General features: G+C 44.9%; 1 protein-coding gene across 10 annotated transcripts in view; it reads left to right on the top strand.

Annotated features, from left to right (window-relative positions):
* The window catches only part of dlg1b (discs large MAGUK scaffold protein 1b), a 166502-nt gene extending 152864 nt beyond the window's left edge, over window positions 1–13638 (top strand). For 5 of the 10 annotated variants that reach the window (XM_079530381.1, XM_079530379.1, XM_079530388.1 and 2 more), the window contains 8 exons: window positions 918–1017; window positions 4350–4391; window positions 7185–7235; window positions 8108–8209; window positions 9073–9245; window positions 12030–12139; window positions 12498–12589; window positions 13268–13638. In XM_079530381.1, coding sequence (XP_079386507.1) covers window positions 918–1017; window positions 4350–4391; window positions 7185–7235; window positions 8108–8209; window positions 9073–9245; window positions 12030–12139; window positions 12498–12589; window positions 13268–13374 — 777 coding nt within the window. In that variant the 3' untranslated portion in view covers window positions 13375–13638. Of the gene's footprint in view, window positions 1–917; window positions 1018–2044; window positions 2079–4349; window positions 4392–7184; window positions 7236–8107; window positions 8210–9072; window positions 9246–12029; window positions 12140–12497; window positions 12590–13267 lie in introns of all 10 variants that reach the window. The other 5 variants (XM_079530384.1, XM_079530380.1, XM_079530385.1 and 2 more) reach the window with 4 other exon arrangements.
* Window positions 13639–16582: the final 2944 nt, after the last annotated feature.

The raw sequence follows: 16582 nt of genomic DNA, 5'->3' as shown, positions 1-16582 counted from the left end.
CAAGTGCTAACAAATGGCGATAACACGTGGTTGAAAGTATAGTTAAACGTATCAGTGGTGCTCCTGGATCAAACAGGATCAAACATGAGAGAAAAATTGAGGACCCGGGGCACTCCGAAGGTAAAATGGAGGAAACAACAGGTTTCGCTGAAAATAGCAGATCAACAAGCTTGTCTATTATATTGGCTATTTTCAGCAAAAGCTTTCCCCACCATAACAGACTATAGAGCCCTGAGGAAATCAGGTCAACCATATAGGGTTTAAGTGGTTAAAACAAGGCAAATGCCAACATGTTTCTTTCGACCTCAAGAAGTCTTCATCAGGGCGACAATTGTATCTATTTAATTTAATGGGAGTAAGGAGACCAACCCAGTGTTTGATGAATAACATTTTTCACTTTAGTTTTAGTCAGTAGGCAAAACTGTTCCCGATGCAAACTTTCATTGCAAAAGGGCTGTGGGGAATGAGCAAAAATGCTTTTGGAGAAATAGAAACCCAACTTCACCAACTATATAGCTTGTGAAATCATAACATAATAGTCCAAAACATCCTAAACAAAAACAGTCTTTGCCACTACATACAGCTATTTTATGTAAATAAATTAGCTATTTTATGTATTTATGTATTTTTTTATTAAAAACAAAATTATAACTTTTGGAAAGTTAGGGACACCAGGGTTAAAGGTGGTTAATTGTTGGTTCACTACAAACATTTGGGCTACTAGCCACAGACTTGGATGGGAGGGGGCGGCGGGCGACGTAACTCGGGGCCGGTACGAGGGTTCTTTTTTCATCGTCTTCTCCATTATTATCTTCATCAAGATTCCTTCACCTTCCTCCTCCTCCTCCCTATCACCTACCCCCCCCCCCCCCACCTCCTTCCCTCCTCCTGCCCCACCTGTGTTCCCTCCTTCTCAGCAGTCACTCAGTGACAAGCGTAAAAAGAACCTCTTTTCCCGAAAGTTTCCTTTCTACAAGAGCAAGGAGGCCAGCGAGCAGGACACCAGCGATGTGGACCGTAAGTAATGTCCCGAAAGCAATGCCCCCCCCCCCCCTCTCCCGGTATCCCAGCGTTATCCCAGCCGGACCAGACAGACAGTGTAGGGGGGTGGGGTGGGGTGAGGGGGGGGGGGTATAGGGAGGGGCGGAGCGGTCGTGAGTCGGTCCAAAAGATCATTGGTTCGGCAGTGACAGGAAGCAGAGGGCGGAGGGTGGTCGACGCACCTAATGGAACGCACGCCTGTTGTCACGGCAACAGGGCCGGTCTCGGTTCTACCAGAACATAATCTGATGTACTGTAGGTATTTAAAGGGGGTATAGCCTATAAAATAAACGTTATCTGTTAAAAAGGTTTAAGCTCTATATTCTGATAGTAATCATGCATTGCTACAGTGTGTGTTTGTTCAGTAACTCCCTGTCTCTCAAGCTCTTTACTAAACAAAAAAATCACACCCGTGTGAACTGAGCGGTGCAGGCTGCTCAACAACACCGCTGGCTGGCTGCAGTTCTAGTGCAATAGTGTGAATGGCCCTTTTAGGCTGCTCAACAGTGCTACTTTAGGTCACCCAGCGGTATTGCAGCTGTTTGTACCACAGACAGACAGACATACACACACGGCCAGTCATTGGAGCGGTTAGACACCGCTCAATAATACAATTTCAGTTCAGGATACCAATTTGTTACAGTATATGTAGATTATATATATATGGATATATATCAATGCCAATCTGGGTAGTTGAGTGCCTTGCCCAAGGGCACTTCAACCGGGATCAAACCTGCGATCATTTGACAACACTCACTGTATTCCTAGCCACGCCCCTTCCTACTTTATTAAAACAACATTATCGGCCCTGTTGCCCTGTCCTGGGTGTGTCCACTGGGGGGCGCCACCAGCAGTCCCCTCTGCTGCTCTCTCTCTCTCTCTCTCTCTTTCTCTCTCTCTCTCTCTCTCTCTCTCTCTCTCTCTCTCTCGTAGTAACGTTGTTGTCGTCCGACGGTTGTTTTGTTCTTGTCGTTTGTCTGGCTCTCTGCTGATCGCTCCACAGGACAACTCTGATGACATGCTCTCTAAAGGATACAGTAAGTCCCCCTGCAGCCTCAAACCCCCCACCCCACCCTGGCCCCAACCCCCACCCCACCCTGGCCCCAAACCCAACCCCACCCTGGTCCCTGGTCCCCCACCCCACTCTGGCCCCAAACCCAACCCCCCACCCCACCCTGGCCCCAAACCCAACCCCACCCCCGCCCTGAACCCCCCACCCCACCCTGGCCTCAAACCCAACCCCACCCTGGTCCCTGGCCCCCCACCCTGTCACCCTGGCTCCCAGTCCCCAACCCCACCCTGGCCACACCAGCCATGGCCCTGTGTCCTTCAGGAACTTCTGTTTTAGCTAGCCGTGCTAAAATACGTAGGCTATATGGGAAGGACTATTATGAGACTATGGACAGTCACAGAGCGTGTTAAACAATGAGCTTTGTTCACCTGATGAAAGTTTAAGGCTGCAATTAATCTGTAACTGATTCTAATGAATAAATCATTATTTTAGCCTATCTGTATGATTACCAGCATGGTACTCTGCTCGGCTGAATTCTGATCAATCTGAGGGCTGTTATTTCTCCATGGCAGACCCCATGGAGACGGCAAACCAGAATCAATCAGTTTTTTTTGTTCGTTTGTTTTTTTTGTTTTTTTGTATTCAACATGACAGCCACGTAAACACGTAGTAGGCCTACATTGATTGATTCGTTTTTTTAGACAAAAATGTATAAACAGCAACAGAGTACAGTCAAACATTTGGGCCCTAATTTCGTCAGTGCTAAACCCCTTATCCCTAATGCTATCCTATTTTGAAAAAACAGCCGATCTACATCAACACGTTGAGCTTCTAGATCGGCTATTTGAACTATTCAAAAATATTTTTCAAAATAGTAAAAAAAGGCTAAAGACGAAAATAGGACCCAAAAGGGATGGCATAAGTCTTGTTTCCGTAGTCTTGTTTCCATTTAGGCCCTACACAGACTGAAGCTTATCCTGTATGCATAAAATCTCTCCCGGTCAAGCAGGATGGCCATTCAGCAAAAAAAAAAAAGTATTCCGCAAAATAAATATGGTAAAAATACTTGGGCAATGACATTGGCTATTTTTCCTGTTTGATACGGAGTGGCTAAAAGTGCTGCCGAAGTGCAACGTCCTTGTGTGTGTTGATTCGATTCATCGTTAGAAGAATAGTTGTAGGCAGAAGAACCTGCTGGACACACAGCCTCAAATGTACTGCATACACACACACACACACACACACACACACACACACACACACACACACACACACACACACACAGTACACAGTTACACACACGATACTGTATATACACACAAATGCAAGCATTTACAGCATAGAATATGGCTTGGATACACAGCATACATGTCGCCCGGCGCCCGCACATAACACACATCTCTATATATGCACAAATCGACACACATTCATGTACTGCACAGCACATTTTACACAACAGCACACACAAACCTCTCTCTCTCTCGCACGCACGCACGCACGCACGCACGCACGCACGCGCACACACACACACAGAGACAGAGACACAAACACACACAGTCAACAACGTTTGTCTCATTCCATAGTCCACCCTGTCCATCTGTCTTTCTGTCTCCTCAAATGTCTGTGTCCTGCCTTGTCCTTTGTGGGGAGTTCCGTCATGCACTGTGCATCTCTTTCTCTCTCTCTCTCTCTCTCTCTCTCTCTCTCTCTCTCTCTGTGCGTGTATAGTGCTGTGGTAAGTGTGTGTAGACATCTGCACTGGTCCAGGACCAGCATGGGGAACAAGGAAGCTTCACTGATCAACTCACTTTTGTCACTTTAGCAACAGAGCCCTGATCAGAGTTTGAATCGGTCAACTTGAGCTCTATGCGTGTGTGTGTGGGTGTGGGTGTGTGTGTGAAAATGAGATGTCTGATTCAAGTTGATTTTCATTTGTTTTCTCTTGGGTGTATGGTGTTAATTATATTGAATGTCCTTTGTGTTATTTTGTCCTTAATTGTTATTATTAGTATGATGTTATTAACCACTTCCCACAATTCCTATAGCCCAGTTTATACTTTAGCTATTCTAAAATGGCTCGTAAGATAAGACATTTATTTCAATTTCATTAAAATGTTTGACTTTTTTTTGTGTATTATTAATTTGTAACGTGTCAATAAAAACGTGACACCTGGGTTAAAGTGGTTAATAATAAGTGATGTTGTGCTGTAGTAGGACACCATGTGACTGTGTCCAGTGTTGTCTCAAAGGATTGTGGGTGTTGTAGTGTTCTGACCCTGTTGTGTTGTGATTGCAGAACATGTGACGTCTAACGCCAGCGATAGTGAGAGTAGTTACCGTAAGTCTCCCAACAACCACGTCTCTGGCTTCCACCTCATCGCCGATACGAATATACTGCCTCCCTTAATTTCCTTCATCTTAATTTCTATATAATTATTTTATATTGTCGTCGTCCGGCAGAATCCAGCTAACTAAAGTTTGAGTTGTTTTTTTGTTTTTTTTCATAAATCAATGCTATTGAACACCCTTTACGTTTTCTTTTGTGTGTTGAAGCAATGAACAGCATTAAAAATCTGACAAAACCACCCAACTCCATTGGACCTTAATCTAAACTTTCGTCTAAACCAGCTAACTCCACCCCCCCATGCATGAGGGGTCTCATGCAAGTACTTATAGTCACACATACATACACATACAGTCATATATATATATATATATATATATATAATTTTTTCAGTTCACACGGGTGTGATTTTTTTTTCTTAATTTCCTGAAAAATACATGTTTTGAAGTTAGCTGGTTTCTGCCCGAAAGCGGAGATAAATATTTCTTTACACCATGATTACCTCCCAGAACCGGCTTACTCTGAATGTAGCTTAACAGCTAGCTATCTGGATGACTTGCGTACCTACATACGTTTACTTGATTCTTCTAACTCGCTGTTGATTGCTTATCGCTGACTGGGAAATAACTGCATGATGCCCTCACCTCGCACCTCGCACACAGCTATGTCCAACACCCTTGCAGCTTCGTTGCCCTCACCTCGCACCACGCACACACAGCTATGTCCAACACCCTTGCAGCTTCGTTGCCCTCACCTCGCACACAGCTATGTCCAACACCCTGCAGCTTCGTTGCCCTCACCTCGCACCACGCACACAGCTATGTCCAACACCCTTGTAGCTTCGTTGTCCTCACCTCGCACACAGCTATGTCCAACACCCTTGCAGCTTCGTTGCCCTCACCACGCACACAGCTATGTCCAACACCCTTGCAGCTTCGTTGCCCTCACCACGCACACAGCTATGTCCAACACCCTTGCAGCTTCATTGCCCTCACCACGCACACAGCTATGTCCAACACCCTTGCAGCTTCGTTGCCCTCACCACGCACACAGCTATGTCCAACACCCTGCAGCTTCGTTGCCCTCACCTCGCACACAGCTATGTCCAACACCCTGCAGCTTCGTTGCCCTCACCTCGCACACAGCTATGTCCAACACCCTTGCAGCTTCGTTGCCCTCACCACGCAGACAGCTATGTCCAACACCCTTGCAGCTTCGTTGCCCTCACCACGCACACAGCTATGTCCAACACCCTTGCAGCTTCGTTGCCCTCACCTCACACCTCGCACACAGCTATGTCCAACACCCTTGCAGCTTCGTCCCTCTCTCTGCTTTGAGAAAGACTGTCTATTAAAGGCGGGTTATGTTGATGTGCTGCTGACAGCGTTGCATGGACACTATGAGGCGGGTGGCTGTGGCTGTGGCTGTGGCTGTGTGTGTGTGTGTGTGTGTGTGTGTGTGTGTGTGTGTGTGTGTGTGTGTGTGTGTGTGTGTGTGTGTGTGTGTGTGTGTGTGTGTGTGTGTGTGTGTGTGTGTGTGTGTGTGTGTGTGTGTGTGTGTGTGTGTGTGTGTGTGTGTGTGTGTGTGTGTGTGTGTGTGTGTGTGTGTGTTAGGGATGATATGAAAATTACATGTCACGATTATTGTGGCAAAAATAATAGTGATTCATTATGCACTTGAACCCCCAGCATCACTATTCTGGGGGGAATGTTTGCCCAAAATAGTTTTGGCGAATCGATTTGTGTATCTGTAAAACAGACAAGTATATATGTTATTAAAATGATTACAAATATTAATATTTTATAAAATGTACCTAAGTGAAAAGTGAAACTCCCCATTTCCTCTGTTTGTCCTCATTCCGCATCCATACTTGAACTCTTTCTTGTTCATTAGCTATAGTCGAAACGTCTCCATAATCTGAGTCCTTCCATGTGTTGAAACCAGGGGTCATCAATATGTCCGCACACAGAGACCGTGTGAGTGTCCGTGGCAAAGACTTGGTCTTGTCCGTGGCAAATGTCTGTCTCTTTTTCCACACACCATTATAATGTTCTTATTTTGATCATAAGACCCAATTACTGAATGTCAAGTCTCCAGGTTTTTTTCATATGTGACCAGATTTGATTGAGAGCCTGCCATCGTGCAACTTCCAGGTGTTCACCAGAGGAGAAAAACTAAATGCATTTATATTTTATCCAAAATGAGTTAATAGCACAGGCAGACTCTTCACATACTAGAGCATGTCTGAAATAAGTGTCGGAGCTGAAAGCTGAAACGACATGTAAATATGAAATAAATGCTTAAACATGTAGCTAGGTGTAATGCTAGAGACCACAGAAGTGAACCTTTCAAGCCTGTTTTCTCAACTCGCTGTTTCCTGCAAGACATTACTCTATAAGCCATATCTCCAAAACTGGTGGGTCAAACTGAACAACCAATAGGCTATGTCAATTTGAAGCTATGATTCCCTGCTTTCATATGACATGAAAAAACGAAGTCCACTTGTACTAGTGGTTCTCAAATGTTTTATTTGCAAGGACCCCTTATGGGTCCATTTGGTTCCATTTGTACACTCAGAGTTACAGACCTGTTCTGGTCCTTCAGGGCTAACTCTGTATGTCCGTGGCGAAAAAAACATAGTTTTGACAAAAATGTCCACCACAAGCCAGCATGGTGATAACCCCTGGTTGAAACGTCTCCATATGAACGGCTGCGCTGTGCTCGTTTCCCTGTGTGAACAACTTCCTCTTCCTCTTCTTCCTCTGTGGTGCTCCGTGGCGCCTCCAGGTGGCCAGGAGGAATACGTCATCTCCTATGAACCCGTCAGCCAGCAGGAAGGTGAGTCTGTGACCCTTGACCCCTGTGAGCAACTATGTCTATTCTTAGAGGGTCAATACGCCATTGGCACCAAGACTGTCAGATGTGTGTGCGTGTTGTCTGTTGGGTGGAAACCTCATATGTCCAAAACTGATTCAAATTAATAGCAAAAGTAGCAGATCGACAAGCTTGAAATGTGTAATTTTCAAAATGTTGCTGATGTCTGAGGTGGGTGGGTCTTTCAGTACCTTCATGATGCTCAGTGACATCATAGAAGGTAGGTTTGTTTCCCTGCCCACATCCCTGGTTTTTTTCTACAGACAGGTGTTCGGGTGAATTTCAGTTTAGTGATAGAGAAAAATCGCATACGCCCACAATGGGTGTGGACCAGTTCCCAGCTTCATTATTTATTTATTTCACGAATATTTTTAAAATAATACTCACTTATTCACAGATTTTGCCCCCCTATGATAGGGCCCCACCATGATATCTATTTATTTTTCATTTTTTTTGTGTAAAGTCATGATGGAATATTGAAGAAGAGTACCTCAAGTTGCCATGTATTGCTCTACTTCAATATTTTTTGATGAGAAATATTTTGCATGGAATATTTTACATTGGGTAAAATATACCCGTTAAGTAAATGTACTTAGTTACTTTCCACCACCAGTTACTCATTGTGTTGTGTTCCAGTGAACTACACCCGTCCTGGCATGTTGTTGATGTAGTTTGTTGTGTTCCAGTGAACTACACCCGTCCTGGCATGTTGTTGATGTAGTTTGTTGTGTTCCAGTGAACCTCACCCGTCCTGGCATGTTGTTGATGTAGTTTGTTGTGTTCCAGTGAACTACACCCGTCCTGGCATGTTGTTGATGTAGTTTGTTGTGTTCCAGTGAACTACACCCGTCCCGTCATCATCCTGGGCCCTATGAAGGACAGGATCAACGATGACCTCATCTCGGAGTTCCCCGACAAGTTTGGCTCCTGTGTCCCACGTGAGTCCCGCCGACTCGGTTTCGTGACATTAATTTTCATTGATGTTTCTGTTTGTTTTTCTTTTAGGTTTTATAACCTCAATTACACCCAAACAACCTGAACATTGAACATTAAGTGGATTTTCTGTGGTCTGGAGTTTTCTCTGTGTGTTCCGAAGCCTTTTGAGCTGCAATATTGATTTGAGTCTTCAAAGTTCAGGTTTTTTGGGTGCAATTGATGTCAGAAAACCTAAAAAATCAGACCCGTCTGCAGTGAGTGTTACTGTACTGTACTGTACTGTACTGTACTGTACTGTACTGTACTGTACTGTACTGTACTGTACTGTACTGTACTGTACTGTACTGTACTGTACTGTACAAGCCCTCCTCCCTGGCCTGTGTGTGTGTATGTGTCTGTGTGTTAGGCTGTGCAACAGTGACACTTGGTGGTGAACGAATGCTATAATGTTATTTTCAACAGTGACACTTGGTGGTGAGCAAACGCTATAACGCTATGTTCGTGCTTGGACAGACAGACCCAGGGAAACACATAGCTATATAATTACGCAATAATACATGTAAAATAATGGATGGTAATCGATGGTGTCAAGATCATTCCCCATTTTGGTGGCAGACTGAGAGCAGTGTAGAATGATAACTTTCCCATGTTTGTTCTAAACTCCATCGTGTGTGTGTGTGTGTGTGTGTGTGTGTGTGTGTGTGTGTGTGTGTGTGTGTGTGTGTGTGTGTGTGTGTGTGTGTGTGTGTGTGTGTGTGTGTGTGTGTGTGTGTGTGTGTGTGTGTGTGTGTGTGTGTGTGTGTGTGTGTGTGTGTGTGTGTGTGTGTGTGTGTGTGTGTGTGTGTGTGTGTGTGTGTGTGTGCAGACACAACGCGTCCTAAGCGCGACTACGAGGTGGACGCCAGGGACTACCACTTTGTGGTGTCCAGGGAGCAGATGGAGAAGGACATCCAGGAGCACAAGTTCATCGAGGCGGGCCAGTACAACAACCACCTGTACGGGACCAGCGTCCAGTCGGTGCGAGAGGTGGCAGAGAAGGTACGATGGCATTCAGAGGTGGCAGAGAAGGTACGATGGCATTCAGAGGTGGTTAGAGAAGGTACGGTGGCATTCAGAGGTGGCAGAGAAGATACGGTAGCATTCAGAGGTGGTTAGAGAAGGTACAATGGCATTCAGAGGTGGCAGAGCAGGTTCGGTGGTATTCAGAAGTGGCAGAGGAGATACGGTGGCATTCAGAGGTGGCAGAGAAGGTACGGTGGCATTCAGAGGTAGCAGAGAAGGTATGATGGCATTCAGAAGTGGCAGAGAAGGTACGATGGCATTCAGAGGTAGCAGAGAAGGTACGATGGCATTCAGAGGTAGCGGAGAAGGTACAATGGCATTCAGAGGTGGCAGGAAAGGTACAATGGCATTCAGAAGTGGCAGAGGAGGTACGGTGGCATTCAGAGGTGGCAGGGAAGGTACGGTGGCATTCAGAGGTGGCAGGGAAGGTATGGTGGCATTCAGAGGTGGCAGAGAAGGTACGGTGGCATTCAGAGGTGGCAGAGAAGGTACGATGGCATTCAGAGGTAGCAGAGAAGGTACGGTGGCATTCAGAGGTGGCCTGGCTAATAAGCCAGACTAATATCACACAACACTGTCGCGGTATATTAGTCTGGGCTGGCTCCACTTGGATTTAATTTCCCGGGGGGCGAGTTCAAACATTTTCTCTTTGACGCAATTGGTCAGAGCTACTGTCAGTCAAAGGTCTCAAGCATTGAACGTCACTGTACCAAAGCCCGCCCATATTGCATACCGTGTCCCGATTGGCCCGACCTGTTCTCGGTTGTAGGAAAGAGTCGTGCTACTGAGCCTCGCCAGACCCTAATCCGCTGGCAGGCAAATTTGTTTTTGCCAACGGCTGATTCGGTCTGGTTTATTAACCAGGCTAATTCAGAGGTGGCAGAGAAAATCTGAGAAAAAGAAAATCAGAGAAAAAGAGGTACGGTGGCATTCAGAGGTGGCAGAGAAGGTACGGTGGCATTCAGAGGTGGCAGAGAAGGTACGGTGGCATTCAGAGGTGGCAGAGAAGGTACGGTGGCATTCAGAGGGAGCAGAGAAGGTACGGTGGCATTCAGAGGTAGCAGAGAAGGTACGATGGCATTCAGAGGTAGCAGAGAAGGTACGATGGCATTCAGAGGGAGCAGAGAAGGTACGATGGCATTCAGAGGTGGCAGAGAAGGTACGGTGGCATTCAGAGGTGGCAGAGAAGGTACGGTGGCATTCAGAGGTAGCAGAGAAGGTACGATGGCATTCAGAGGGAGCAGAGAAGGTACGATGGCATTCAGAGGTGGCAGAGAAGGTACGGTGGCATTCAGAGGTGGCAGAGAAGGTACGATGGCATTCAGAGGGAGCAGAGAAGGTACGGTGGCATTCAGAGGGAGCAGAGAAGGTACGGTGGCATTCAGAGGGAGCAGAGAAGGTACGATGGCATTCAGAGGGAGCAGAGAAGGTACGGTGGCATTCAGAGGGAGCAGAGAAGGTACGGTGGCATTCAGAGGGAGCAGAGAAGGTACGATGGCATTCAGAGGGAGCAGAGAAGGTACGGTGGCATTCAGAGGTGGCAGAGAAGGTACGGTGGGGAGGAGGGGAGCGTATTCAAGTTCAGCCTTATTTTCCCTCAGCCATAGGCTTAATATGTGATATTACAAAAATGATGTGCAAAAATTATATGTAATTGGCCACTGACCCCTATCTGAAAATATGTTGTTCCAGGGACCCCCCTCAGAAGCAAAGATTGCTTGAAAACGTTTGCTGTGAGAGAATATATATTCAAAGACGAAGTGCCGTGCCACGAGCTTGTACTGTAGATCTGCTATTTTTCAACAGCTAAAGTTTAAAATAATGGTTACAGTGGTTAAAAGCTAAGGTGACACAGATGCGTTCCAGGTCTTAATGGCTTATATCTTCGCTGAGAATAATATGGCGTGAGCCACCTTATCTCTCTCTTCATGACAATAGTATGGCGTGAGCCACCTTATCTCTCTCTTCATGGCAATAATATGGCGTGAGCCACCTTATCTCTCTCTTCATGACAATAATATGGCGTGAGCCTCCTTATCTCTCTCTCTTCATGACAATAATATGGCGTGGGCCACCTTATCTCTCTCTTCATGACAATAATATGGCGTGGGCCACCTTATCTCTCTCTTCATGACAATAATATGGCGTGGGCCACCTTATCTCTCTCTTCATGACAATAATATGGCGTGAGCCACCTTATCTCTCTCTTCATGACAATAATATGGCATGAGCCACCTTATCTCTCTCTTCATGACAATAATATGGCATGAGCCACCTTATCTCTCTCTCTTCATGACAATAGTATGGTGTGAGCCACCTTATCTCTCTCTTCATGACAATAGTATGGTGTGAGCCACCTTATCTCTCTCTTCATGACAATAATATGGCGTGATCCACCTTATCTCTCTCTTCATGACAATAATATGGCATGAGCCACCTTATCTCTCTCTCTTCATGACAATAGTATGGTGTGAGCCACCTTATCTCTCTCTTCATGACAATAATATGGCGTGGGCCACCTTATCTCTCTCTTCATGACAATAATATGGCGTGAGCCACCTTATCTCTCTCTTCATGACAATAATATGGCGTGAGCCACCTTATCTCTCTCTTCATGACAATAATATGGCGTGAGCCACCTTATCTCTCTCTTCATGACAATAGTATGGCGTGAGCCACCTTATCTCTCTCTTCATGGCGACACCATGAAGAGACTGCAGTTAACTTGATGATGATGAATGATGTTATTGTATATTTCAGGGTAAACATTGCATCCTGGACGTATCTGGTAACGCCATAAAGAGGCTGCAGTTGGCACAGCTGCATCCCATCGCTGTCTTCATCAAACCCAAGTCTGTAGAGAACATCATGTGAGCCCTCGCTATGTTTATAATGCACGTTACGCACGCATGCATGCACACACACCCACACACAAATATCGTCTTTGTCGGGTGGAAACCTCATATGTCCAAAACTGTTACTTTTCAGGATTCAACTTCAAAAGCAAAAGTAGCAGATAGACATGCTCGCGGATCTGCTACATTTGATGATTTTGTGTGACACTGAAGTATGATTAAGCAGGGCGTTAATTATGAAATAAAACCACAATAAGTTAGCATATGGAGATTATATTTATTATATGGAGAGGTTTCCATGTATACGGTGTGTCCATGGTTATGTGACGTACAGTGCTCTCTGTGGGGATTCTAACCTGAGATGGCGTTTCAGGGAGATGAACAAGAGGCTATCGGAGGAGCAGGGCAGGAAAACCTTAGACAGAGCAACCAAGCTGGAGCAGGAGTTCACCGAGCATTTTACAGGTAACACCCCAACACCTCCTATCATATTTGATTAAATATTGTACTTTTACTCCACTACATTTAATTGAAAACTTTAGTTACTTTGTAGATTTGGATTATTATTACAAAACATGCATTAACCACTTCAGCCCCATATACATTTCGGCCATTTGAAAATAGCCGATCTACAAGCTCATTGTGAGATTTTTAGATCTATGTAAAGCTCTTTGGATAAAAGTGCTATATAAATGCGCCATTTGTAGATCTGCTATTTTCTAAAAGATTTTTGTACATTTGAAAACTTGAAACAGGAGTACTTTTACTTTTCATACTTTTAAGTACATTTGTATGTACTTTTACTCAAGTACATTTTGAATTCTGGACTTCCTGGTTCTCCAACGGTGTAGCCATCGTTAGGGTTAGTTGACACCATGGTGCTAACTAACTAACTATTAACTGCTGGTTCTCCCACGGTGCAGCCATCGTTAACTAACTATTAACCAGTGGTTCTCCCACGGTGCAGCCATCGTTAACTAACTATTAACTGCTGGTTCTCCCACGGTGCACCCATCGTTAACTAACTATTAACTGCTGGTTCTCCCACGGTGCAGCCATCGTTAACTAACTATTAACTGCTGGTTCTCCCACGGTGCAGCCATCGTTAACTAACTATTAACTGCTGGTTCTCCCACGGTGCAGCCATCGTGCAGGGCGACACGTTGGAGGAGATCTACGAGGAGGTGAAGCAGATCATCGAGGATCAGTCTGGCCCGTTCATCTGGGTGATCTCCAAGGAGAAGTTATGAAGAGAGAGAGAGGAGGAGGCGTTCCACTCCTCCCTTCATCCATCCATCCATTCATCCATCCATCCAGCCCTCCCTGTCTCCTCTCTATTTATATGATTTGGTTTGTTCTTGGTTCTTTCTTCTTTTTTTCCCTTTTTTTTTTTTTTACAGCCACGCACCGCACAGGTCGCTCACCGGCTGTTAACTGGGATTTATTTTCATCCCAGTCTTGTTTTAAGAACACTCAAACTGGCAGTCGCCCCCTCCCCTTCCCCTTCCCCACCCCCACCTCACATACTATCAATATGAACTCTCCACCAGGTGTCTCACTGCTAGGACTAAGACTGGTTCTCAAACCTTTTTATATATTTTTTTCACGGACCCCCAAGTTCTGTATCCATTAGGGCCTGCGGACCCCCATAAATGAGAGCGTGTGCAGATGGAACCGGTTCTCCATCGGTACGTACGGTTTCGTTCCTTACTATCAGTCGTTTAGCTGGGGACCCCCTGGAACCCCCGCTGGGGATCCCCAGACCCCACATGACTAAAGGGTTGGGTTTTTATTTTTTGGTTGACCCAGAAGTGGTTGGTTTAACCGTATAGAAGTCGATCAATCCCCCCACATCCCCTTCCATTTATTTTTTTACAAACCACCCCGATGCTAAGGCGGCGGGGCCAGATGATGATGAGCAGGAGGGGCGGAGCCAAGACAAGACCAGCGAAAGAAGCACACGACAACGCCGGGGTTTTCAAGACGACGTTAACGAATTAAAAATAATAATAATTTCACAAAAAAAAGCAAACGGTACAAGTTCCTTAATGTTTAAGGGAGGAGAACTTTTGTGAGGAGGGAAGTGTCCGTGGAGAGAGGAGAAGTACGTCCTTATGTAAAGCGATATTTTTCTTCTTTTTTTCTCCTTCTTTTTTTTGGGGGGGGGGGGGGGGGGTGAAGACTCGATGGCAGGTTGGGTGGGGGGGGGGGTGTTCAGTCTCAGGCATTTTTGGGTGAGGGGTTCACAAGGAAGGCACGAGACACAAAGCAAAACTTTGCACGTTGTAGCTTTAAGACTAAGAGCATGTCTCCTCTTTTTTTTTAGAAACCTTTATTCTGTCTCTCTGTTTCGTATTCTCCCCGTCTTTCAGCCTATACCTTCAGCAGCGGCTAATGATAGCCTGTCATTTTGCTGGGGACCCCCTGGAACTCCCTCAAGGACCCCTGGGGGTTCCCAGACCCCACTTTGAGAACCACTTGCCTATGGGGCAGCCATTCTCAACCTGTAGGCCGTGAGGGTGTGGCAAGTGGGTCGCTGCAAAACACTACGATTTTAACTGAATATGAACCACGTAAACCCCATTATGTTGTTGGAGCGGAACGATGTTGATTTCGTCGGCTAAATCTATGAGAGAAAAACGACGACCACCTTATTTCACTGACGAAAACAAAATGAAAACGAACTCAAAACTAAGCTAGGATGACTAAAACTATGACTAAATATATTTCAATTTCGTCAACAAATAAAAACTAGACAAAAATGATCCATTAGAACTAAAACATCCTGGGTCAAGGTGCCACATGGATGTTACAGGCCAAAAATTACTGATCTACAAGCTCACTACGCGTCGCGCTTGTGAGCTTGTAAATCGGCTATTTCGCCAGGGTTGGTCCCACCTTTCACGTTTCTCAAGTTAGGAAAGATGACGTCCGATTTGTCAGAATGCTGGATCGCAGCCCCTCTAGAAGCCATGGCATTCCAATGCACCACGAGCAGGCGGGTCCACCCATTGTGACAACACGTTGTCAGATGGGTGGGCCGAACCGAATGATGTTCCACATCAGCTGGTTTGTGGCTGATATTTTTCAAACGGCACCTCTTTGTTCAACGACTATCCATGTCTTTGTTTGACTTCTGTTCATCTTATTTGATTCTAAAACATTTTCTTTTATTTCTTCCAAGAGTAATTTTTACAAATGAGACAGAAGGAACTGCCATGTGTAGGAGTCCATAGAGAGACGCAGAACAATGGAGAAGACCATTATGTACAATGAGATTTTAACAGACATTTAACCCTCCGTAAACTGCCTATTTTGTTATAATAAAAAAGAAAAATCTATATTGAACTTTACTTAAGCACTACTACTTACGGGAGTTATTTTCTTTGCATTGTTAATCGTTAATGAAATAGAAAAACTATAAAGATATTTGAATATGAATATATATATATTTTTTCTTTTACTTTTATCACCACCTCCTCTGTCTTTTAATTTTCTTTTTTAAGCATAATAATAAAAACTTAACAAGAATGTGGTGTCTGGTGTGTAAGTGTTGTGTCCTCTGGCCTCGAATAGACCAGGGAATCTCAGTCTTTTTCATATCGAGCACCCTGAGTGCTTGATATCGTCGCTGCCGGTATCTTTAATTTTCATCATGTTGCTGATGTCTGAGGTGGGTGGGTCTTTCAGAAATGAAATGAAATGAAATGATTACTATATTTACCCAGGGTATCTGGGCTAAGCTCAAGAACTTGTTTCCAGCCAGGCCTTGTTCAAGGGCACTTCAGCGGTGGTAATTTTAACGTGTCGGACCGCTGATTCGAACTGGCGACCTTCAGGTATCAAGACCGCTCCGCTATCCGTTCGGCCACCGCTGCCACAGTACCGTCATGATGCTCAGTGACATCATAGAAGGTAGGTTTGTTTCCCTGCCCACATCCCTGGTTTTTCCTTCAGCCAGGTGTTCGGGTGAATTTCACCCGTGTTTAGTGTGATAGAGAAAAATCCAATACACCGGACAATTCTCACATGTCTTAGGAATGGGTGGACCAAAGAATAAGTTCCCAACTTCATTTCTCTTTTTTCTAGGAATATTTTAAAAATAATATGCACGTTTTTCACCGATTTTGCCCCCACATGATAGGGCCCCCCTAGGAAATCTTTTTTTTGTTTTTTTGTGAAAAGTCATGATGAAATATTAAAGAAGAGTACCTCAAGTTGCCATGTATTGCTGTACTGCAATATATTTAGATGAGAAATATTTTTTATGGAATATTTTATATTGGGTAAAATATACCTGTGTTTAGTGATGGTGTAACAAAAAATATGTTTAGTGTTCTTGGGTTAAATAAATAAATCAGTGCTATTGAACACCCTTTTCGTCTGTGTGGGTTTTGCAAATATTGAACCATGAAGTCCTCAAACTGTTGGATCCAAACCACCCAATTACAACTTTGG

This window comes from Electrona antarctica (genome assembly GCF_951216825.1).
Source record: "Electrona antarctica genome assembly, chromosome: 19".
NCBI classification, from domain to species: domain Eukaryota; kingdom Metazoa; phylum Chordata; class Actinopteri; order Myctophiformes; family Myctophidae; genus Electrona; species Electrona antarctica.
The sequence above is the reverse complement of the archived record's forward strand: the minus strand, read 5'-3'. Positions and strand labels throughout refer to the sequence as shown.